This window comes from Choloepus didactylus, chromosome 5, assembly GCF_015220235.1.
Source record: "Choloepus didactylus isolate mChoDid1 chromosome 5, mChoDid1.pri, whole genome shotgun sequence".
Lineage (NCBI taxonomy): Eukaryota > Metazoa > Chordata > Mammalia > Pilosa > Megalonychidae > Choloepus > Choloepus didactylus.
In genome coordinates, this window is record NC_051311.1 from 139,606,802 (window position 1) to 139,632,011 (window position 25,210).

General features: G+C 43.2%; 1 protein-coding gene across 1 annotated transcript in view; it reads left to right on the forward strand.

Moving 5' to 3' along the window:
- Positions 1–848: 848 nt before the first annotated feature.
- WIPF3 (WAS/WASL interacting protein family member 3) overlaps positions 849–25,210 on the forward strand; it is a 62,487-nt gene continuing 38,125 nt past the window's right edge. The window contains exons 1-2 of the mRNA XM_037837801.1: positions 849–853; positions 1,128–1,275. Coding sequence (XP_037693729.1) covers positions 849–853; positions 1,128–1,275 — 153 coding nt within the window. The remainder of the gene's footprint in view (positions 854–1,127; positions 1,276–25,210) is intronic.

Consider the following 25,210-nt stretch of genomic DNA (forward strand, 5'->3'; position numbering starts at 1 on the left):
GATTAGCTTGGCACACGGTAGCCACTATATAAAAACATGAAGTGAACTAACATAAATTAAGTAAGTAAAATCCAGTGTACTATGTTAAGAAGTTCCTTGAGGCCTAGTGGATAAAGCACCGTGTTATATAATTGCCTTTTGTTTCTGTGGAGATAAAAATGTTAACATGAAATAAATACGAATGCAGTAGGATTTTAGAGATGAATAAGCAGAGGCACAAGCCTTGCCCTGGCCTTCCTGTCAGGAACACAGACTCACCCCTGCTCACCTACATCTGATGTTTATTTCAGTTCCTGCTTAAACTGTCTTTCGGTTCTTGTATAGATCGTCCTCATTTTTGTAAGCTGTGAGGTTTTCCTTTTAATATGGGTTTTAAGCCCTTGTGGTGTGTCCTGATATAGACACATACATAGGCACACATCGCAGGGAAATAACGCATTATCTGGAGATCAGACACCTTATAATTTTAACTACTTGAAACAGAACCAACCACATTTGCAGAAAAATACCCCAAACCCCTGGGTAGCAAATATCAGATGCAAGTCCTGGGAGAGGAGTGGGGCCACGGCCTGCCCCCCAACCCCACTCCGAGGGAGGTGTAGAAATGACACAAGAGCCGCAAGGAAAGTAAGAGGCAACAGTGGAAGGGAAGGCTAGTGACTGCCACCCTGGCCGGGCCTGGCTGGAGGCTGGCATCGGAGACAGGCAGAGAAGGTGAAATTTCATTCCGTTGGCTCTGCTTAGGAAAATGAGGGTTATGTACAGAATATTTTAAAATCGCATCGAAAATGATAAAACTGACAATTTGATGTTAAAGAGGTAGGATCCCGTCATATGGAAAAATCATTATGGAGTAAGGTGTTGCTATGTAGATATTCTGGTTACATTGAGACAAAAATAGCTAAATTCTACCAGTGTATACTTAATTTTCTCTAGAGTCTGGCTGCTTCTTTCAATCGCCAACACTTAACACAGTACCTGCCTCACAGTGGGCACTTAGTATTTATTGACTGAACTAATGAACAAGTGAAAGAATGAAAGTATCTGTAATATGCGTATGTCTGTGTGCCATGGGCTGTCTGTGTACAAATAGTGACATTTAAACTGTCCCTTTTTTTCTTTTTCAGAGCAGAAACCACTCCCTTGGGATCATTCATAAGCAAAGGACACCAACGCTGTGACATATGCCAGTGCCACCGCCACCGCCGCCTCCTCTGCCTCCCCCTCCCCCTCCTCTGGGAGCTCCTCCCCCTCCCCCCCCCACCAGCGCCTCTGGTAAGACCTGCTTTTCAGTTTGCTTCACGTTGCACATAAGCTGCTTGAAAATGCTGGAGCAGAAGGTTTTAAATGTTCAGAACCAGCCACCACCAACTTCTCTGTGGCAGGTGGTGCCTTAGGTTGCTGGTTCTGGCAGTCTCTTTCCAAACCAGCCTGGTCTGGGGTTTTTCTCTGGCCGGAGGGTTTTCTGTCCCCCACTCCTCTGCAGACCTCCCCTCCCCTCAGTGTGGTCTACTGAGAGCTACATGATCCTCCTCTAGTTCCTGCTGCTTGGCACAGGCTTCCTGGACCTCCTTACTGACTCCTGCCTCACTGGAGACGTCCCAGGAGAGCCTCCAATTTTCTGTGCTGGAAGTGCACAGCCCACGGGGTGCTTCAATTCCCAGTTCCATTGTGTCATTTGGATGATGACGAGATCTTGGGCTTCTATCCCCCAGTTCTGCCCTTGAGCAAGATAAGTGTCTGATGAAACACCCCAATGAAATATACATCTCTCAATGAGGTTTCTCTGTCAACAGTCTATTTCTGTTTGCGTTGCTGGATACTCACGGTTTAATCTTTTGGTTTGGGGCAGTGGGGGCTGTGGGGGCGGTGCGGGAGGTGCGGGCGGGGCGGGGCGGTGTGGGGAGGATGCAGAGGACAGTTGTTTCGTCTCAATCTCGCCACACTGCCACTTAGGGCCAGATAACTGTGGTTGTGGGGGGCTGTCCTGAGCATTGTAGGATGCTTAGCAGTATCCCTGGCCTCTGATCCCCACCCCCTCCTTTGGAACAGTCGGAAATGTCTCCACACATTGCCAAATGTCCCCCGGGAGACAAGCATCACTCCACCCCTCAACCGTTTTGGAAGACCGCTGGTGCACACTGCCTCCTGCACACCTTTCCCTTAAGGAAAGCCTGGAGCACTTCTCACACCCTCCTTTCCCGTGCCACAGCGTCAGCGGGGAGGTCAGGCAGGAGGACAGCAGCTCCTGTTTCCAGCAGGAGGTGAAGGATCCGGCAGCACACAAGCAGCCCCCCAAGGGATGATCTGCACCAAGTCAGCCAAGCCAAGAATAGAAGCTTGCCTGCCATTGCTCTGGGGTGCAGCCCTCTCCCCAGGTCCCGGATTTCATGACCATGGGGAGTATTGTTGGTGAAGGCAGAGCCCGGGCCCCTGCTGCACGCTCCAGTAAGGGCGAGGGTGTGTCTGCGATGCCCTCCCCTTTGGCCTGAGCTTGGCACAGGGACCCCATCTGAGGTGCCAGGGCATGGGTCTGCCTGAACCTTGGCCTGTCCTTGAGGAGAGGATGGTCCAATGGGAAAGAAAGCACCTAGGGGGTAATTACTCATGAGAGCTTTCTAACCAATGTCTAGAAGGAATGGGAGCAAGTGCCTAGTTCCCACTGCTGAATTTTACCCCACAAGGAATGAAAGGAGGTAACGGTTTATAAGTGAAGGAAACATTCAAGAAAATATCATGCTGCTGGCATTGAAGAAGTGCAACTTATAACCATTTTAAATACTGTAAGACACCCAAAAAGTTAGCCGGAATGAATAAATTTATCAAAACCCTCGTTGCTGGAGATTTGGGATAATAAACACCTTTAAACATTGCTGGTGACACACAAATATCTGGGATGCAATATTGAATGAGGCTTTCTGGTAGAAAGCAGTAAACTTCATTGAATCATAGTTTTCCCCTTGGAATCTAGTAGTTTTATTTTTGAGACTGCTTTAAAATTTAACCATAGAAGAGCTAACAAGGGTCTATAGAAGGATGTACATAGCAGTGCACTTTATTCTAGTGAAAAAATAGATCTCAATTGGTTTCTGAGAACTGAATGAAATGTATTGTGTCATACTTTGTTAATTAAAAGTTGCATTATGCCATACAGTTAATTAAAATTGTAATTATAATTATTCTGATTATGAAAAAGTAGATATGAATTGATGGCTTAAAAAGCACACATTTGTACATAATGAAATCAGCTCTATAACATATGCAATAGCAAACATCAGAAGAGAATTTGGAATTCTGATAATAAACTTTATTTCATTTGGGAGTTCTTTTATTTAAAGATGCTTAAGCTCATAAAAATAATTCTATATTTGGTTAATTTTTTGCATTCCCTCCCAAATTCTTAAAAAAAAAATAACAAAAAATTTGCCATCGATCTCATGGAGAATTAGGTCAATGTAAAAGGAAAAGAACCATGTAAACTTTAATATTTAAGAAAATGCATATGTATCTACAATCTGGGGAAAATATTTATAATGAATATTAAAGGAAAAGAGTTAAGGCTTTTAGTCTAATTGCTCTTACAGATCAATTCAGGAAGAATGAAGAGAAAATGGTCATAGGAATATAATTGGAGGAAGAAATGCAAAACTTTCAACCTCACAACAGTTGAATAAACACAAATTAAAACAATGAGAAACCATTTTCACCTGTCACTTTGGTGATGGTAAGGTTTAAATGTTGGCTTAGGAACCAGGCACTTACAACTCCTAGTGGGAGCAAAGATGGGTATAACTCCCTACACCACCATTTCTCAATATAGATCAAAACCCTTAAAACTTGGATATACTCTATGATAGTTTCACTTCAAGCAATTTTTTCTTAAGTAAATAATCCTAGACGTACAGAAACATTTAGCCTCAGAGATTAGTGAATGCATTGCATACAACAAAAACAAAAAAGAAAGAAAAAGAAACTATCTAAATTTTTAATACCAGGAGATTAAATAAACTATTGCATAATCCATAAAATGGGATACTAAGCAGCCATCAAAATTCATACTGAAAATTATTTTGTAACTTCCAATATAATGATCGATTCAGGCCAGGATCATTCATGGAAACTAACACCACAGAGGGCAAGTTTGTTGGGGAACTGGATCTCAAGCATTGCCTCATGGATCACTTCTAATTACAAAGGGGAAAATGTACCTTTAAAATGGATCAAACTGACTATCTCCAGTAACAGAATAACCCCACATCAGCAGCCTTTTGCCATGATGGAGCGAGAAGTACATGGCATCGCCCTGTAATAATATGCCAGAAATGAATCTACTCATGAGCAAACAATTCAATACACCCAGAATGTGGGACGTTCTACAACAGGGGTCGGCAAGCTACAGCCCACAGGCTGAATCCGGCTTGCTGCCAGTGTCTGTACAGCCTAAGAGCTAAGGTTTTTACATTATCAAAATGGTTGAAAAGAAATCAAAAGAAGAATATTTTGTGACACGTAAAAATTCTATGACATTCAGACTTCAGTGTCCATAAATAAAGTTTTATTGGAACATAGCCATACACATTCATTTCCATAATGGCTGCTTTGCTCTGCAGTGGCAGAACACCAATTAAGTGAAATGTTATCCCCCCGAAAGAATTCCATTCTTCTCACTAGTAGACCTACATTACAGAAAATTATACTCCAATGTTATTATATTCTGAATTTTGTCAACAAAAAATGTGTGGGAATCTGTCTTCTCTCCTGTTACATAACTACATGTATAATATCCTTAATTTTGCTCTTGGCCCACAAAGCCTACAATATTTACTCTCTGGCCCCTTGCAGAAAAAGTTTACCAACATCTGTCCTACAAGACAGCTGTCCTCATTCAGCCTTCCGTTCGCCACCAGCAGGCAGGGATCTTGTCTGCTGTGGTCAGATTAGGTCCCGCCCCTGCTTCACCTTCCAGATCCTTCCCATCACTCTCTTCCCTGTGGCCACTCGGCCCTGCATGGCTGGCCCCTGCCTGCCTCTCACGCTGCGCCCCACTCCTGGTGTCTCCGTGCCCTGACACCCACTAGGCACCCTCCTACTTCAGGACTACTGTAGCCGTTCCTTCTGCCTGGAAGGTTCCCTCTGCCCGTCTCAGCCCAGATGTCACCTCCTCAGAGCAACATCTCCTCCCACCCCCCACTGACAGGTCACCCTATGAATGACTTTTAGAACCAACTTTTAAAACCCTCCTTCATAGCAGTTACCAGTTTTTATTTGATTGGGGTCTGCATTTTAGGTTTTGTGCCCTTTAGTATTGTCATGTCTGACTCACAATAGGCACTCAGCTCATTGGCTGAATGAATGAATGTGTGTGAATAAATGAATGAATAACTATGGATGGAGCTAGGAAATGGAATTAAACCTCTTCATAACCAGAGTTCAGGATTCTAAACATCTATGCTCATGGGCCAGCATGTCAGATTTTACTATATGCAATCTTTGCAGGGATGGGGGCATTTTGTGTGATGTTTCTGATCCTCTGGAATGAAACCCATCCATGAGACCTCACCTTAACCCTGGAATGTCGGGGATCAGTCCAGGGGAACTGGTTTATCCCTCCCCTGCTTCACGCCCTCCTCTTGTCTCCTCCTCTTCTGTGATGTTCCTCTTCTCTAATATCAAGACTGTAGAACAGGAGAAGGGCTGAGTGGGCCTGCTGTTTTGTTTCTTTATTTTGTGTTGTTCCATCTTGTTTTCCCTTCTCTCCTGTCTCCCCATTTCCCTGTCTTTTGAGCCCTACTCCTTTGTCTCATCCCTTTAAAATCCAATAACAATATCAAAATTGTCGCAATCCTGTAGTCATTGAAAAAATAATAAAGAGCAGAACTCTAAGAAGGAAACTACTGCAGTGCCACGAGAAGCCTATCAGGGCTCACAGTCTCTGGTTCCTCATGACTGTTTCCCAGTCTTTGTCTTCACTCAGGAATGGCAGTGGCATAATTTTCCTCCTTGCAGTATAAGGATTACATGATTCACGAGCAAGGTTGACTTTCAAGTGGTAGGAAATATCAGCTGTGGCTTACATGAGGAAGTTTTCCCACCATCTCTAGCATGCATGGGCTCATGTGGTATAGAGAAACATGTCAATCTGCAAAAGAAAATGTGAAAAATGCAGTATTATCTGAAGTCCCATGAGAGTCTTTTTCAGAGTTTTGTGATTGCTATGGCTTAAAAAAAAATGCAAGTGTGGGGTGCAATAAGTGGAAGGGGCTTAGCAGAATTGCATATTACTCTATATTCTGGAGCAGGTCATTTGCATGTTTACTGGTTTACTTGGAATAATGAGAGGCTTAAAAAATCTTAAACGCTGTCACTCAGGTTCTCCTGGCACTCACATGCTTTGGTTAGTGTTGCTAATGAGGGATTGCAGACGTTTGTCAAGGTGGACAGCGGCCTCTGAGACATTGCATTAAGCCAATCTGTTAGGATAGTATTAAATTGATTTCTGGTCTCTGCCTAACAGCTTGCGAAACTTCATCATTGTCTGCAAGTAATTTTAAAAGTTTGATTCTCCCTCCTCTCCTTTACCAGTTTGCAGCGGGAGCAGTGACACAGCTTCAGTGAAAAACATACCAGTCTTGGCACTGGATTTACTTGGTCTGTAAGGGTGAGAGGTGTGGCCGGACCTGCCACTCACACTTTCAAAGGGCCATTCAGGATGGTATTTAAATGTGTTTCTTTTTTCACAACTGTGCAGTGGGAGGGGTGGCAGGAACAAAAAGGGTAAGGCTTGCTGTGGTGTGCAGACGGCCGTGATGACGCTCTCATAACGCCTGGGGCTTGGCATCGAACGCCTGTGAGCGCTTGTTAAAGGCCTTTATCAAATCTTGTAGGCATCCAGGAGCATAAACCACACTCACGCAGCATCTGAGCTGAGGGATACAGCAAGAAGTTGATGCTGGCTTTGGTACCAAGGAGCCTCAGGCCCTTTTCTTTAGCAGTGATTGCTAGCCAGAGCTTTATCTTATACCTAAACCTTCTGGCTCTTTGCCTTTGAATTCTTTTTAAATTACAGTATAAGTAACAATTCCTAGAACACAGCCATAAATCATTTCCTCCGCATCCTCCTAGTTTCTCTTGTCCTAAGTACGTGGTTTTGGTTAGGAGGGGCGCTGGGGTTTGGAGCCTGGAATCTTTGGGGCCATGTACCCATTCCCCTAAACTGTTCCTTCCTTCTTTCCCTTTCTTGACTTAAAAAGGGAAAAGACTACTAATGACAGGTGGTTGCTGGCAGTTACATTCCTGCCCTGGTTGAGGGAGCAAAGAACCAGAAATGATTCAAGCTGCTCATGCTTGGCCCAGACCGAGCAGGGAAAGCTGCAAGCAGGGGACAAGGGGTGCCTGGACCCTCCAAGCACAGTTCTGCAGTGGGGTGTTGACAGCAGTAAAGTCATCTTTTCCTAGAATATTTAATGAAAAGGCAGTTAAAATGAAGTGAAAAAAACAAGATACATATAGGCAATGTGATGTCAATTATATAAATCAAAACAAAACAAAATTGTATGTGAGCTTCTCATTCCTGCATTATCTGATGAAGAATGTCAGGAAATAGGACACATGTCATCACTGGGGTGGGGTAGGGGTTTGGGGGGATTTTTATTTTCTTCTATGTATGGTTCTGCATTTTCTCAGATATCTACATGGTGCATATATTATTTTTATAATTAGATTTTAAAAAGGTTGAAAAAAAAAGAATGATCACTTACCTGTTGGCTGAGTTGGCTCATATAATAATAATACATAATAATAATAGGTGGCATCCATGGAATTGCTGTTGTGTACAGGTTACTGTGCTAAGCACTTAACATGGATTATCTAAATTCGTATTTACAACAATCCAACGAGGTGGGCACCGATAGTGCCATTTTACAGACGAGGAAACAGAGAGGTTGCTAATGGGCCCCGTGTCACACAGCCAGCGAGTGATAGGGACTGGTTTCCTCCCAGGCTCTCCAAATGCTGAGCCTAAATGCTTAACCCCTGTGCTCTGTGTTCTCCAGATATGAGCACAGGTGGCTTGAGCAGCAGCCTGCACTACTATAGCACTTACTGAGTGCTTTGCATCGTTCTGAGTGCACAGTACTTATTAATTGAGGTAATGCTCACAGCGACTCTTTGTGGCAAGTAGCATTGTTCTCATTTTATGGATGAGCCAACTGAGGCACCGAGTGCTAAAGTGGCTTACCCTGGTCACACTGCTAGCATCTGGCAGAGCCGTGGGTTGATGCTGGCAGAATGGTGTCCCTGCTACGAACCACTCAGTCGATTCCCTGTGCCAGCACCCTTCTCAAGGATTGCATCTACCCCTCGGAATCGAAAAGCCAGGCTGTTGAGGGTCCCTGCTCCCCAAACCTAGAACTGAGCTTCTAGTGTTCTTCCTGTATCCCCAAGTTTCCTCCTGAGATTGCTCTTTCCTTTTCACTTTAGCTTTTTTCCTATGTGGTTCCATTGTTTTCCCTACTTGTCACCCTCTGAATAAAACCCTTGATTTAACAGCAGAGGATCACCATTAAAGAAGCAAATACAATGCAAGGGAACTCAGTTTTGTCTTGTTTTTAGTTTACAGCTGGGTGGTTGATGGGCTTGGAAAGACAGGGTTACAGCATTTGACGATGCTGGGCACACAGTGGGGATAGCAAATGCCCCTCGATTTTAGCAGACCATGTCCTTAACCTTGACCAGGTCATCTTGCAAATGTACTGAGCTTTTGATGCACAGAATTGCTGGGTCCCTGCCTCTGAAGAGTTTGAAACCCAAATCTGAGGAGCCTGGGCTTGTCAGTGACCACTTCTGCGTCATGGAAGTGCTGAGAGTAGAATTGAGTTCTTATTCCCAGACCAGAACTTTGCAGCAGGCACTGCCTCTTCGTTAAGTATCTCCTGCACTTGGGATCCTTGAAGTCTCTTGTTTAAAGAGTCCCTCGTCTTCTGAATTAGTCCCCTTTCATCTTCCTAGGCTTGCTTCTGTGAGCATTGGGAGCAGGTTTGTGCCTTGCTAAGGATTCCTTTTAGCTCTCTCTAGAACAGGCCAGAGAAAGGTGAGTCATGGGGCCAGGGGTCACACAACAGTTAGTGAATGACTCAGAGACAGGGGGTCTGTGCCTAGGTCGGTACCTCGCCCATAGCAGAACATAGCATTACTTCCTGAACTAATGAATTCCACCAAGATGTAACTCACAAGACAAACCCACTTGGAGCTAACCAGCCACTCCTTTACATCTTACGCTGCCTAAGCCCTGAAAGCCAGAACACATTATATGTTGTGTTGTGTCAGAACACCATAAACACATTCAAATTTTAGTAAGAATGTGTTACAGAGCAATCAAATACAGTTATATCAGAAGCATCAAATATAGGGATAGCAAAATTTGACACTTGGATATTATTATTTAAAAAGGCTTTAAGTGTCCTTTGGGGCAATCTTTTCTATTGCAATTTGGTATTGTTTTCAAAGAGAATGGACTCTCTACCTTTGCTTTAAATAAAGATGTTTAAGAACTCACAAATAACACAGTATACCCATTTTGTACATGGTGGGAATAGATTTCCATTTTAATGAGGCCTTCTCACGACAGAAGATGCAGTGTGGTGTGTTAGCAACAAAAACAAAAAACAAAAGCAAGTGGGCTTTAGAGTCACACAGATTGGACATTGATAGGATGTCAGGCAAATTATGCAATAACTCTGAGCCTCAGTTTCCTCATCTGAAAATAGGAATGATAATAGGCCTCCCTAGGGTACATTGCCCCTGGAATGGAAACCCCATGAAGACAGGGATTTTTGTCTGTGTTGCTTACAGTATACATGTTTAATCCCTTAAGCAGTGGCTGGCATGGAGTAGACATGTTTGGTAAATATGTGCTAAATGAATGAATTAGGGGGTTGTGTGGGAATCTGGTAAGAAAACAATAGCATTTGTTCTTTATCAAATGCCTGCTAGTAGGTAGTTAGTATTATCTAGAAATCAGAAAACAAACAAGAAAATAACAGATATGGGACTGACAAGTTGAGGGCAAAGGTCCCTATGGTCTGCGGGGCAGGGATGAGAAACCAGAAGTCAAGATCAAGGCTGGGGGCCTTATCCGAAGTGGACAGTCAGGCCAGCAGCCTGAACATAATCCAAAGGCAAATGGGCAGAAGTTACCACTTCCAGGCTTCCGAGTGTTCTAATCCACTCTGCCAGTAGCTGCTCCTGTAGCATGATTCTGAGTTAAATGGTTTGCCTTCTGCCCTCTTTTGTGCCTTGGACTGCTTTGAGTGGGCCTGAGTGCACGGGTGTAGAAGGAGATGTCTAGAATCAGCCACAAATTAGGGTGGTGTGGCCTCAGCCGGTGACGGTCACTGCTGGGTGAGCTGGGAGCGTGACAATCTGGGGGTGTCCTCTAGTATCCACTCTAGTGAAATGGCAGCCTGGCTGAAGTATTTAAAGCATTCAGGAGGCTTGTTTTCTCAGCTGCTGTTGAGTTTGTCGTTTCAGAGACAGTTTCGGCAGCCGCAGTCCAAGAGGCTGCCTGGGGGAAGGGCACAGGTTCCCCTGGAAGGTTTAGTAAATTGCCCAGTTACGAGTTCCTGTCTAAAGGAAAAAAGATGTTCTGTAGGCCTTGTGTCAATGCTGGGATGCTATGATTCAAATGCCATGGCTTGGTCTTTCTCCACCTTTGTCAGACATTCATTTAAACCTATATGGCCCAGGGAAATTTGAGCACTGATGGGATATTGGTTTGATATAAAGACACTTGTTAATGTTATTGTTAATTTTATAGTTAACTTTTTGCAATAATATTCTGGTTATGTTTTTAAGAATTCCTTTCTTTTATGTACACTGAAATATTTATGATGACACCAATGTTGGGTATATGTTTTAAACATGCTAGGATTTGGAGAGGGAAAGTGTGAGAAGAGATGAAACAATAATGGCTGTGAGTTATTAAGTGTCGAAGCTGGATGGTACATGGGGGCTTATTATACTATTCTTTCAATTTTTGTGTATGTGAACATTTTTCCAAAATAAAAAAAGGTTGGTTTTTAAAAAAACAGTCACCAAAAACCCCACATTTAATGCAAAATATAAGTAATTTGGCAAAACCAGGGAGGGAGTTATGCAGCATGCTTTCACTGATTCAGATGGGTGTTTGAGACCAAATATAATATGATTTTTAACTAGGAAAAAAAGATCTATGTAGGGTATTTGTGGTCATTTTGTCTAGAGGCACAGGACCTCTGCTTGAAATTCTGTTTGTAGGTGTCAGTGTGATTTGTAACCTCCACCCCCGCACCCTCCCCCAACAATCTGTCTCCTGATTTTCTAGGGATTAATGTTAAGATTTTTTTAGCTCCACTTCTCTACAGCCCGAAGTATCATATCTGATCATTGAGTTAATGCATGGAATGATTTGTTTTCTCCTAAGAATGAGAATTGATACAAGCGACTTTGAACTAGAATGTCAGGAAAACTGCAAGGTTTACCACCTCAAACTCCTCTGCTACTTTTTATTTTAATAAACCTTGAGACCAAGTGTGAACACAGATAACAAACAGAGCTTTGTGACACTGTTGTTTTTACTGCTCTCTGCCCTGGGACAAGGACACTTTGCACTGGCTGTTGTTTCCTCCTCAAAGTGCAGAGGACATTGTGGGAATTGTTTAAGCAAAGCTCTCTCAGTCACCAACTCATAAAGCCAAGGTCACCCAGACAGGGAAGAATTTTCACCTTCGGTGTTCCCTCTTCTGATTAAATGCCTCTTAGGACTGTATTGTTGAAGGATTCCACAGGGTGGTGAGGGGAAAGGAGTTTTAAAACCAACTCTGAGGCAAAACCTCTGGGCGTGGAAATAGTTGGAAATAGTTTGGAAAGTGTATGTTGTAGCTTCAAAGTATATATATATATATATATCATTGTTAAAGAAGAACACAACCTGAACTATCAAGAGACGATTGTTAAATGGAAAAGAAGTATCTGTTGTGCCTGTGAAAGATTTTCACATAGATCGATGTATGTTCAGAACTGAAAAATGTCAGTTGATGGAGTTGTCTAGAAAATTAAATTTAGCACAGAGGTTAATAATTATTTAAACGCTAAGAATTATTAGAGGAATTTGTTGTATTTTCCTCTGGTTGGTTTGTTTGTTTTGGGGGGGGTGCTTTTTATTAGAAAGTAGGGTGTGTCTTTAAGGATAAAAGAACAGTAATTACCCCAAAATTTAAAACTTCTTAGGGAACTCATTCATATGACTAATCATAAACCATGTCTAGTGTTTGCTCAGACAGTAACACTGGAAGAAAGCATGTTTTCATGAATGTGGAAGTGTTACTTTAGTGGAGAGGCACCATAGTTTCCAACCATAACTTTAACCTAAATTTTGTTCTAAAAAATAAAATATTATTCATAGGAAATTCCTAAAAGAAGTAAAAACTAAATGTAATGGTTGTTGTAAAATTACATTTGACTTTGGAGACTTGATGGAAAGGACATTTATGAAGGCGAATGAATGGAAGATGTAGTTTAGGAACCACGATCTGGGGCCTTTTCCCAAGTGGGAGAGTGTGTCACTGAGGCCCATGAGGGTGGGTGGGGTGGGTGACAGCCCTCCTCGGCCTCGCTCTCAGGAGATCACTTCACAGGCACCCAGGGGGCTCCTTCAAACCTTACAGGCCACCATGGAGGTTCAGACCCACACAGTGGGGCATGCCCTTCTCTACCAGAATCACTGTGGAAAGCAAGCCCTGTTACTGAGGGTTGGGATGGGAATAACGGAGAAGCACCAATCAATGGGGTGACTCGAGGGGACCCCCCTCAGCTTGGAAAGGAAAGGCCGATGCTGGGTGGAGACACCTGAGCCAAGAAAGGAAAGGCCGGATTCCATGTCCTGTGGACCTGGCTCCAGAGCTTAGTACTTACTGGAAGCTGGAAAAATCCTCTTGGACCTCCACTTTCCTCATATTATGAAAATAATAATACCTCATGGGGTGTAAAGAAATGAACTGAAATGATGTTTTAAAAACATCTACATGGTGTCTGATACATGCCCAATACATAAGGGCAATCCCCTCTACCTTTTCCCCCAAATCCTGGGTTGGGGCTCATCTCGTTGGGGTTCTCATCTCTGTCTCAGGGAATGAAGTAAATGCTCACATTTAGCTGTCCCAAGCCCTACTTTGTTGTCAGTTCTGTTCACCTCTGTGGGATTTTATCAGGTAGCCTCCCATCTCCCTGCCAGGAGAGGCTGCCCTCAGGAGAATGTGGACAGTAGAGGTGGGGGCAGGACAGAGATCAGCAACTTCCTTTTCTCTGGGACTCTCTCAGCACTAGTCTTGAAGGCCATTTCCTGGTGTCTCTTTGGCAGACAGGTTTTTCCTATTTTCATTCCAGTGATTTCTTACCAGCATGCAAATCATGTCTCTTAGCTCCTCTTTACCTTCTTGGGAGCATCACTTTAGTCCAACCTCCTCTTCCTTTTCTTGGCTAAGTATTGTCATTGAATCATCAGCCTCCCTCTCGGGAGATCACTTCACAGTCACCCGGGGGCTCCTTCAAACCTTAGAGACCACCATGGATATTCAGACTCACACAGGGAAGCATGCTACTCTCCACAGGAATCTCTGCAGAAAGTGAGCCCTGTTACTGAGGGTTGAGATGGGAAAAGCGGAGAAGCACCAATCAATGGGGTGACTCAAGGGGGCACACAACACAGTCCTTCTTTTGTGTTGTCTCCTTCCTGGCATCACCTCTGGGAAAACTCAGGGCTGCTTCTCCTTACCGCAGGCACTGAGGGCTGCTTCCCTCTGACCCCCACGGCCTTGACTTTCTGTAAGATGAATAATATAGTTTTGTGTTCAAGGCACATAAAAAGTTTCCCTTTACTGGCAGTGCCAGGTTTGACCTGTTTGGCCTGGATAAGAGCAGTAGTGAAGTGATTGATCTGGTAGGCTCGGGGAACCTTGTGAAGCCAATGTCATGCTGTTCCTTTCTTCCGTGCTCTGGCATGTGGAGGTGCGGGGTGCAGGTCCGGCTGGCACCCCACTGAGCCACAGGAGCTGGGCAGCCTTCAGATCTGCCTCTCAGTGCCCTCTGTAACCTTGGACTTCTCTGCCTTTTACCTCTCAGGCCCCACAGTGGGGACTGTCCCTTAAGGAGAGTGTGGGGTGCTTTTTCTTTTTATTTCATTTTCCTTTTGTTTTATCTCATTTTCGTTGTTTCTCAGTCATGCCTGAAAAGAAAGGATATTCTAAAGCTTTACACTTCTTCTTCAGAAGGCGGGGTTCTCAGGTGCAAAATGTGGGCCCGACCACGAACATACCAACTTCCCGGGTGGTGTGAGGAACCTACAGGATTCCAAACGAAAGCCCACAAATTCACAAAACCCACACACGCCCTTGTTTAAGTTCTTAGCTGAAATGATCTGACTGGGGCTGCAATTTTATCCATAGTTTCCCTTAAATATGGCAGCTGTATTAGGACACAGTTTTCTGGAATGTGTTACTTTAAGTTTTGGCTCCCAGGAGAACCAAGACCAACAAGAAGCACCAAAGGATCACCTCCCTGGCCACTTTGAGGCCCGAGCGCTGACCCTCAAGCCCCAGCCAGCAGTCCCTTCTTGTGTGCTGTCTCCTTCCTGGCAGCGAACCCCTCACCTCCTTATATGAGGAATCAGTGCATGATACCAAGCCTCTTGTTCTTTTTGCTGTTAAATATTGTTGCTCCTTCCCTCAGAACTTGGCATTTCTGCCAGAGGCCCAGTGGTGATGGCTGAGTTTCAGTTTGGAAGGACACGCTTGGAAAAAAAGCAGGGGAGGGTTAAGGGGTGGACAATCCAAAGTTACCTTTTGGAATGGAGACTTCCACAGCAATTTTGATAGTGAGCTGTTGTGTTACTATTCATAATCACGACCTTCTGGCATTTGCTGTGGGTAGTTTGACGGTGTTAAAACCACCTTCCCAAAGAGTCTCATTTGATCTTTCAAAAGTTCTCTGCGTCTAATTTGGGGTTCTCCAAAAAGTAGACACTCAAGCAGGATTTGGGCACAAGTCATTTATTTGGGAGCTGATCCCTGGAAGCCCTGATGAGGGAGGGGAGGGAGGAAAACCAGAAAGGGGCATGTGGGCAGCTTGGGCTCCGTTCTGCTGGGGACCCCTGAGAGACTACATGGGGCTTGCCTCAGAGTCATCCCCTGAGGGGTGAGGGGCTGGAGTTTTATCCACCACCGTTTCTTACTCTCTGGCACTTTCGGCAGGTCTGTCTGAGGGATTGCATCTGGCTGAGATCAGCGAGCTAGTGTTTAGGGGAGTGTCTGAAGCCACCCTCCTGGGGTGGGCTTTATCACTGCACTCTGTCCCTGACTCCTGGGGTGGGCTTTATCACCTGCACTCTGTCCCTGCCCCACATTGCCTCCTGGGTTGCTGTTGTGGCCAAGAAGGCTGGGACATGCCCCCGAACCCCAGAGCAGCCAGTGTGGGGAGGCCTGAAAACAAAACCAACGGCCAGGCCTTCTCTGATGGTGCCTGTCATGCTCTGATTTCCACAGGGACCCTGGTGTGGCTGGTGTGGCCCCTTTTTTAAGAAGTCCTGAGCCAGACTGTGCTCCTATTCTGTCCCACTCCTGGAAGGTTGTGTAGCCTTGGGCAAGTCACCTCCTGTGTCTTTGGTTCATTTTCTATTAAAATAGTATCTACTTCATTATGGTTGATGAATTAATACACGTAAAGTGCTTAGCAGACAGTAAAGACCATAAAAGTGTTAGGTGCTCTTGGCATATGGGATGCTCTTTTTCCTTTCACTAACATTTTCCAGGCTTTAGAACTAGTGTGAACTTGTAAAACAAAAGCTCACATGTCAGAGCTGCACTGATGCCAGAGAAGCACCTCACAATCTTAAACACCATCACACGTCAGATGATTTTTTTAATCACCTGTCTTCCTTGCACATTGGTAAATTCCTTGGGGATGGACCCTGCTTGGCCCTTCACAGAATCAGCAGTGCCGGCTGCAGTCCTGGCCCTGAGTGTGGCTCAGGAAATATGTGTGCAGTGAATGAAATAACAGCCTCCGTGGTTTCCCTGCTGCCACCAAGGCTCGGGTTACATAGCCAAGCCACCTGCTGGTGGTAGCATCAGCATAAAAATAATTTAAAAGGTTGCATCAAAGATGCACTCCTCCCAGAATTTTCTCTGTATTTATAGAACACTATCCTGAGACCCTCAAAAGAATTTTCAGCTGCAGCAAATTCTTTAATGCTCAGCAAGACGAAATGGGAAACTTCAATGTGGCATTCTGATGTGCAGCATTAACATCTACCGTTAACTATCAGTATTAATGTTTTATTATGGATAACACCATACAGTAACAGGTGGAATAATTTTAACATCTGTTTGACCTTGACACACTCTGACAATGGGTAAGGGTCAAAGAAGGGATCCTGTTTTACAGATGAAGTTCAGAGACCCACTTTGGGGGACGGAGGGCCCTGCGGTAGAACTGGCCTGGGCCTGGTTGCTTGTTCACAATTATCAAGTTCTTTTTGGCAAATGTTGGAGGCATCCTGTGGTGAGAGGTGGGCAGTGGTTACACAGGCTTGTCACCAAGTTGCAGACCCAACGCCTTTTTTAGTAGGCGACTGCAGAAACCACGCACCAGCTCCCGCTGCTCATTGAGGGTCCAGCTTCTGTTTTCTCAGCTACTCCCACCTTACCTTGAGGAAAGGCTCCCTCAGGGCAGACGTATTTATAGAGGCAGCATTGAGCTGTCCCTATAAAGAGTGTGGTGGCAGTATCTTCACTTCTCTACTGCATATGCATATGCATATCCGTTCCCCCAAGTTTTTGGGGTTTTGTTTTGTTTTGTTTTGTTCTTAAATGTGTTTTGTTTTGTCTAATGTTTAGAAAAACACAGGATCTCTGCTTAAAGCATCCTCTTGTCTCTGGGACCCTGTATCGGCCTGGCTTCTAATGACATATATTGCTGAGTGTGCTGCAGGTACAATGCATTTCAGAATCAATGGACAGATAATGCTCCTTCTGGAAGCTTATATGGAGAGTTCTGCATATTCCCTACAACGTTGGATCATTTTACCATCCATTATGAAACAGTCTTTCACCATCGCAAAGCAAATTGCCCAGCTCACATGCCACGCAGCAGCTGCTGACTGGCCTTCTTGGGACTTCTTTGTTACTAACTGATTCTTGCCAGAATGATTAGGCTCGGGTTTTGTTGGAGTGGATGGGCATGGTCAAGGTGAGCCAACAAAGGTCTTAGTTCCCTTTATACCCGTAGTTGCAGAAGTACAACGTGGCTTAAGTCTTTAGAGGTACCAGAGAAACCACCAGAAGGGAATGTTAATCCATTTAAAAAAAAAGTCTCACTCCTTCCCTTTCTTTGTTTCCATCACTTTTCCTCACTCTAGCTTCCCTGTATCACTTTCTCCGTGTGTGGGATTGCCAGATTTAGCAAATAAAAATACAGGACACAGTTTTTTGGTGTATGTATATGGCAAATATCACATGAAATGTACTTACACTAAAAAATATTTGTTGTTCATCTGAAATTCAAATTTAACTGGGCATCCTCTATTTTATCTGGCAATCCTATCTTTGTGTGTTTTGTGTGTCATATATGTGAGTTTATCTGTCTTTGCACCCTGTAAACCCACTAAACACACTTCTTCACCTTCATTCATATGTGCAAAGGTGATTGTCCATTTTTCTTTCACCTCCTTGTTCATTTTTCCCATCCTTTCCCTGTTGACATTTCCCTTATCTGTCCTTTAAAACTATAGTGTTTCCCCCCTCAATATTGGTCATACCTAATAAATAACTTTAAGTTTCCTTCTTAATTTAAAATTCTATGAAGTAAAACACTTGAGAATTCTCTCCTTAAAAAAGAAAAACAATACAATAAGGTCATTATCAGCTTAGATATTCTTATTTGTTTTTTGTTGTCCTTATTCTATTTTGCCTTGTTGGATCAGTGGCTCTTACTAGAAAATGAGATGACCCCCTTGCACAGAAGTTTGATGGGGTAGGATACATGTCATGAAAGAACCCTGTGAGTACTGTCTAAGAAGTCTGAAGATTTTTTTTTTATTTTTTTCACCTTTGTCACATTTCACTGTTAAACTTCAAAGTCTTCTGGCCCATCGGCATACATTTCTCTTCTAATGTCTGCTTTTTGCAAAATACTACACTAAGCTCTGGGAGACCCATATCAGTGAACCCATAGGTCTTTCACACAAGACCTATGAAAAGTTAAGAACACAAAGTAAAATATACTTGTTGCAGCAAAGAATAAAGAGTGTAGACTGAGCTGGGACAGAATGATTAGAACAGACCTTAGAAATGAGGTCAGTCCCTGAGTGATCAGGTTGAAATGGCTGTCTTCCCTCTCAGTGTGGATGAGGGTGACACAGCAGGGTGGGGACTGGGGTGAGACCAGGGAGCCGCCCGGCCCTTTCCGGCACTGGCTTGCCCAGGGCTGAGAGTAATGGCCTCCTGAAGTTTTGCCCCCTGGTGCTTCACGCGTCTCACCCCAGGCCCAGCCCTGTGACATGGTGCCATTAAGTTCACAAACTTTGCTCCCTCAGAACCCAGCGTTTCACAAGCTAGTAAACCAAGTAGTTTCTCTTCTAAAAAGAATCATGGCAGTGGTTTTTCCAAATATTTGAGAAAAATATGAGTAAATGAATGTATTTTACTTAATTTTTGTTTCATTATACCTCACCTCATTCCACAAAAAGCTGAGACAGCTGTTTTTAAAAATTATGCTCCCACAGATTTTCCAAAACTCTTTCTGTGGTACTTGACTGCCATAGATTTTTTGTCAACTTAAATTCTATATATTGTTAAAGATTCATAATCTTTAAAATGAACTCCTTGATGGCTTTGTTATTCAAAATGAACAGAATAAGTACCAGAGACTATTGGAATTTTTAAATGTGACTTCTTAAAAATGTTTATGTGTTAGTTTTTTATAGTCAGTGTCTTACATTCATATAATGTTTTCTGCTAGTAAAAGTTCATTTTCATTCTTAAAATGAAATTAAATATGCTAGAGACCAGAATAGTAGCTGGCACTTCACAGGGCAGTGGATGTTGGTTGACTTTATTGATATTTTATTATTTAAACATCCCTATGACTCCCAGAGGCTTCACCATCTTAACGAGTCAGAGAATAATCCATCTGGAAGAACGGCTGCCCATAGCTTAAAGGTCCTCAGATGGCTTTTCCATAAGCAGGGCTGGAGACACTTCTGTAGGGTATGGAATTAGATGGATGAAGAGACCAGGAAGGCAGAGACCCATCAGTGAAAGGAAGGAGGGTGTATGGGAACTCATCTCCGTTTCAGAAGTGATGGTTGCATCAGCCCAAGCCACTGCGATTACAGCAGGCCTAATTTTAGGAGGTGCAAGACGAAAATACAGTTGAGAGAATTGAGCTCAAAATAGCTCCCCCTTTATTCTGCTACAGTTCAGTACCTCAAATGGTTGATCATTCCATCTAAGCAAAAAATCTTTCCCTGTCATAATTGTCATAAAGACATGTTTACGGTTATTAAGAACAATGAAAGCCTACGTTTCGTTTTGATTCATTGCAGCTGTCGCGACCTTCAGTTTATTTCTGCCCTCCCGTATGCTTGCAGGCAATCAGTTAAGCAGATGCTACTGTATTTTTCCAGGAGGGTTTGAGGTGGACCCGTTTTGTTAAAAATACATAAGGAAAGTCATTAATGAAAGTATGTTGTATGAGTCATATTTCAGGAGAACACAGTGGGACCCCTTCTGGGATTTTCAAGACAAAAGCATTTGTTTTTATTTTTAATTCACACTGTGATTTTCACAATGAAGAACTAATTTTTTAGCAATGTTTTAAAAGTTTTATTATGTATAAGATCTTGTGATAGGCCTTGCAAGGGCTAAAGCTGATTAAAACTTAAAGTCTATTGGGGAAGACATATGTATATCAAGAAGTGAAACATCCCAAAAGCTGGCACCAGAATTGCTCTTACGGAGGAAACTGTCTTTGAGGAAATACCTTGATAAACTACAGAGGGATAGAACTTTGAGGGCAGGAATGCAGCAACAATAATGCCAAACTGCACCCCATGAAGCAAGGGGAGGATTTGGTTCCAGGTATAAGAGGTTGGGCAGAGGGAGAAGGTAGTTGAGAAGGGATGTGAGAGAGAGGAGGTGACTAATGAGTTGCTGGGCCAGGGGAAACTCTCCTGTATGGGGTTGGTCGAAGGCCATGTGAGGACCGGGGATGCGAGGCTGTCAGTGTGAAGTTGTTGACGAGGCTGAGATGGAGAGCCCTCCTGCTCTCCACCCACGGCAGCTCCACTAGTGTCTACTGTGTGCATGAATGCTCTATGTGAGTGGGGTAGGAGTGGACCACAGAAGGAGTTTGAGCTGCATTTCTGAGCCCTTGAGGAACAGGGTAGAGACAGGATTATAAAAGTAGGAACCTGAAGGCAAGCGTGCCCATGAGACCTAAGCTCCCCACCAGGAACAGCAGGAATCTTCAAGAGGCTTTGAGCTCCCTGAGAGCATCTAGTTGGACGTCTGAGCCAGTCTCCTCCAGACCTCAAGAGCTCAGGGAACCCCAGCGGATATCTGCTAATGTGGTTAATAGCTGTTATACAATAAAGGGTAAGAGTGGGAATGCAGAGGAGGGGATAATTAATTCCAACTTTCAGATTAATTTAGGGCTCCATTAGATAGTCTTCATAGCTTGGCCTTGGAAGATGAGTGCACTTTTAGTAGGCGGAAGTGGGAGAATGGCTTTTCTTGCAGGAGAATCAGGCCTGAGACACAAAGTGCATGCCCACTACGAGGATGGGGGGGATCGAGGCAATTGTGGCTGGGATATAAGATGTGTGGGGTGGGAGGTGGAGCCAGGCTGTGGCCAGAGTCTGGTGGGCCTGAAATTCCACGCCACATGGGTTAATCCTAATTCTGTGGACGGCTGATCTAGATCTAAAGAAGAAACTTGGAGAAGTGGTACAAGAGTTAAACTGGAGAGGGAAGATTTTGAAAGCAAGAGGCCCATTAGGAGACCATTTAAATCTGTTACTCGGCTTTCCCACTTCCACCTACACCCCTGGAGAATGACCTGCTCCCATCGCTAACAGCGAAGTGGTGGTTTACATGGGGTGAGAGTGTGTGAGTGAGGAGTGAAAAGAGGGTGTGAACAGAAGAAGAGGCAGTGGAACTAGAAGGGATTTGAGATACATTTGAAGGCAGAATAAATAGAAAATAGAATTGACAAATGACTGCATATCAAGGGGATAATATAGGGATTGATGCTTCGAGCTTGGTTGACTCAAAGGATATTGCTGAGGTCCCTATCACAAGAGGAGAAACAGGTGAGCAGGTGTGTGTGTGTCGGGGGTGGGATGGAGAGATGATGAGCTTGTTTTGGATGTGTTGAGTTTAAGTGGGACACTCACATGGAGATGTTCAGCAGCCAGTTTCCTGGGGCTGCAAACTCAGCATAAAAGACCTATCTATGGAGCATAAATGCCAGCAAGGCTCAAAGGCAGATTGGGTAAATTCCAGGTATTTCTTGAGCCTTACCCAGGAAGTCTTACATAGCCATGTCTGCCCACTCCCCTCACTCTGTCTTTGGCCATAGGAGATCCTCAGTGAATGTTTTTTTGCATGAGGAGTAAGGGCAAAAAAGAAGCCTCTGGTTGGCAATGCTGGAATGAATAGAAGAGTTTATGCTTTTCTTGCAAACTATGGCACGGAAGTACCCCATTTCCCATATTTACTTGCATTTGATCTTTTTGTCCATATACATATTGATGTAAAAAATATTTTTTCCTAATAAAAGAAATATAACTTTACAAAAGAGGTAAAAAAAAAATAGTACACAGAAAAAAGGAGAGAAAACTGTATGATCTTAATCTTGCCTTGCTGCCTTATTTCCTTTTTTTCTTTATTTTGACCTATTAATGTTTTAAACTTCTTTGCTCTTTATTTATTTAGGTATTGTTTAATTATTATTTATTCATTTTAGGTATTGCCCTCCTAAAGAGCAGCAAGCAAGTCTAAAAATTTTTAGACCAAAATTTTATGCTTCACAGATCAAGAAAGTCAAACAAATATGGATTGAGCTCCTGACGTGCTGCTGTCACTGGGTTTATGTGTTGGAAAATGAGGGAAGTAGCATTTACCCCTCATGGGTTCTGTGAGGCACCCATGCTTATGAAAGACTTGTCAACTGTAAATGTATGTAATTACAGGACCACATTGTTATTATTGTGGTTGTTATTGTTATTATTATTATTAAGTGGCAAAGATCAGGTAGGTGAGATAAAGACCAGCTAGAGTTCTCAGAAAGTGCTTCAGGGAAAATGTGCATTTGAGCAGGGCAGAGCCATTGGACGCTCTTAAGCAGGAGAGGGACATGATGAAAATGGTGTTTGGGGAAGGTTTATCTGGTTGTGGAGGATGGAGTGACAGGACTGGAAGGATACCTGGAAGTGCTCTGCTGCAATTTAGTCACGCATGGTGCTGTGGGTGCTGAAATGGGAGGAGGGTGTTGTTCTGAAGCTCCATCGTTCCCGGGGGTCCCCTGGCTATGGAGGGTATAACCCAGGGAGGTGTATTCTTCCCAGAACATGTCCATACAGCTCCTTTGCCAGCCTTTCCTCCTGGCCCACTGACCTTGTTCCACCAAGGCCCCCCACACACACCCACAAACTAGACAGTGAGGCAGCTAAGCTGGTTCAAGATGAGCGTGGTGGAGATGCCTGTCCTTTCCTCTGAGGGATAAGGTCACCCATGGTTGTTTCTGGGCATCTCAATGTTCTGATATTGTAAAAGACTCACTCGAGGACCGCGAGGTGATAACAGGTCAGAGGGACCCTGGGAGTAGACAGGGGTGGTAATGTGGGCTGGAAGGGCCTGGCCATCGTTGGTCTCGGGGTGTCATCACCTCTCCTCTGCAAGTGAACAGAAATCAGAACCTAGTGAGTGGTCCAATGGGCATGTCAAATTAATGCATGCCCATGGGTAGAAAATGAACTAGTGCAAGTCAGCAGTGAAAGAGGGGCAACAAGATGGACCATGCTCCCCTTTGTCTAGTTTATGGATGGATGAGTAGAAAAATGGGGGAAGGAAAAAAACAAACAAAGGCACCCAGTGTTCTTTTTTACTTTAATTGCTCTGTTTCACTCTAATTATTATTCTTGTTATTTTTGTGTGTGTAGTAATGAAGGTGTCAGGGATTGATTTTTGTGATGAATGCACAACTACGTAATGATACTGTGAACAATCGAATGTACTCTTTGTTTTGTATGACTGCATGGTATGTGAATATATCTCAATAAAATGAATTTAAAAAGAAAAGAAAAGAAAAAGAAAGAGGGGCAACAACATGTGAGCAGCTGGCTCACATGACCATGGAGATTGGCAAGTCCAAATTCCATAGGGCAAAGCTGGAAACTTTGAAGAAGGTGATTCTAAAATCTGGCATGCCTTAACTCTGTAGGGCAGGCCACAGGCTAGAATCTCCAATGAAGATGAAGCTATATCCCCCAGGAGAAGCTGGCTGGCTAGAGGCAGGAATTTTTCTTTCTGACTTCTGAAATCCTCAGTTCTGGCTTTAAGTCCTCCAACTGATTGGATGAGGAGACTCCCCTCATAGCTGAGGGTGATCTCCCTTGTTGATTGTAGATGCAGCCATCTGACTATAGATGCAAATCCATGTACGAAATACCCTTACAGTAACAATCAGGCTAGTGCTTGCTTCACTAAACAACTGGGCACCATAACCTAGCCAATTTGACACATAAAATTACCATCACAAGTTGCTATCTCTAAATAACATGCCAACACTGTTATTTCTTGATTTATCACTTTAGACATCATCTATTGACTTACTGGTCTGAGATGAGGGTTTAGCTCCCTATATCATCCCTCATCTCCTCTCTCCACCCTCCTTATTTTTGATACTTAAGGCTTTATTTTTTACTTCCATTTGTGGTTGCCTTTATGACTAAATAATATATTTAAAGCCCTGCTGTTGTTGTTTTAATTAGTGTTTGACAGTATGCTTTGACCACCTATTTTGTGAAATGAGGTCACTTGTACCCCTGCCCTTTCTTCTACCTCTTTTTTTATCTTCCCCTTTCCAGATTTTCTCAGCTTCATGTATGTATGTATGTGTGTATGCTGTATGTATGTATTTTTAAATTAACATAGAGTAAGACTGACTTCTATGGGGGATGGTAACAGCTCTGTGAGTTAAAAAAAAATTATATATTTGTGTTACTACCACCACAATCAGGACGTAGTATGGTTCCATCACCCCAGAAAACTCCCTCATGTTACTCCTTCATAATCACACCCACCCCATCCCTAGCCCCTGACAGCCGCTGGTCTATTCTCTGTCACTATATTTTTGCTTTTCCAGAATGTTTTATCATACAGTATGAATTGCAACCTGTGAGCCTGGTTTTCTTTCACTTAACATAATTCATTTGAGATTCATCTATGTTGTTGAATATATCAAGAATTCTTCCTCTTTATTTTTTTAGTATTATTCCATTGCTGGATAGTATTTCAAAGTTTGTTTATCCATTCAACCTTTGAAGAATATTTGAGTTGTTTTTAATTTTTGGTGACTGTGAATAAAGCTGATATAAACACTTGTTGGGGTTTTTATATGGACATATGTTTTATTTCTCCTGGGTAAATACTTAGAAGTGAAATTACTGGGTCATAATGTGAGTGTATAATTAACTTTATAAGAAACTGCCAAACTGTTTGCCAGAGGCATTTTACAATCTCACCAGCAATACATGAGCATCCCAGTCGCTCTGCAGCCTAGTCAGCCCTTGGTATTGTCAGGTGGCTATTTTTGCTTTGTTTTATTTAACCATTCTAAAAAGTGTGTAGTGATATCTCATCATGGTTTAATTTGCATTTTCCACATGGCTAATGATGTTAAACATCATGTTCTTATTTGCTTTCTATATGTCTCTTTGATGAAGCATCTAAATCTTTTGCCCATTTTTTAACTGCAGTTTTTGTCTTCTCAGTACTGAGTTTGAGAGTTCTTTACATATTCTGAATACAGGTTCTTTATTGGATATGCAATTGGAAAATATTTTCTCCCAGTCTGTAGCTTGTCTTCTCATCCTCTTAACAGTGTCTTTTCCAAAAGC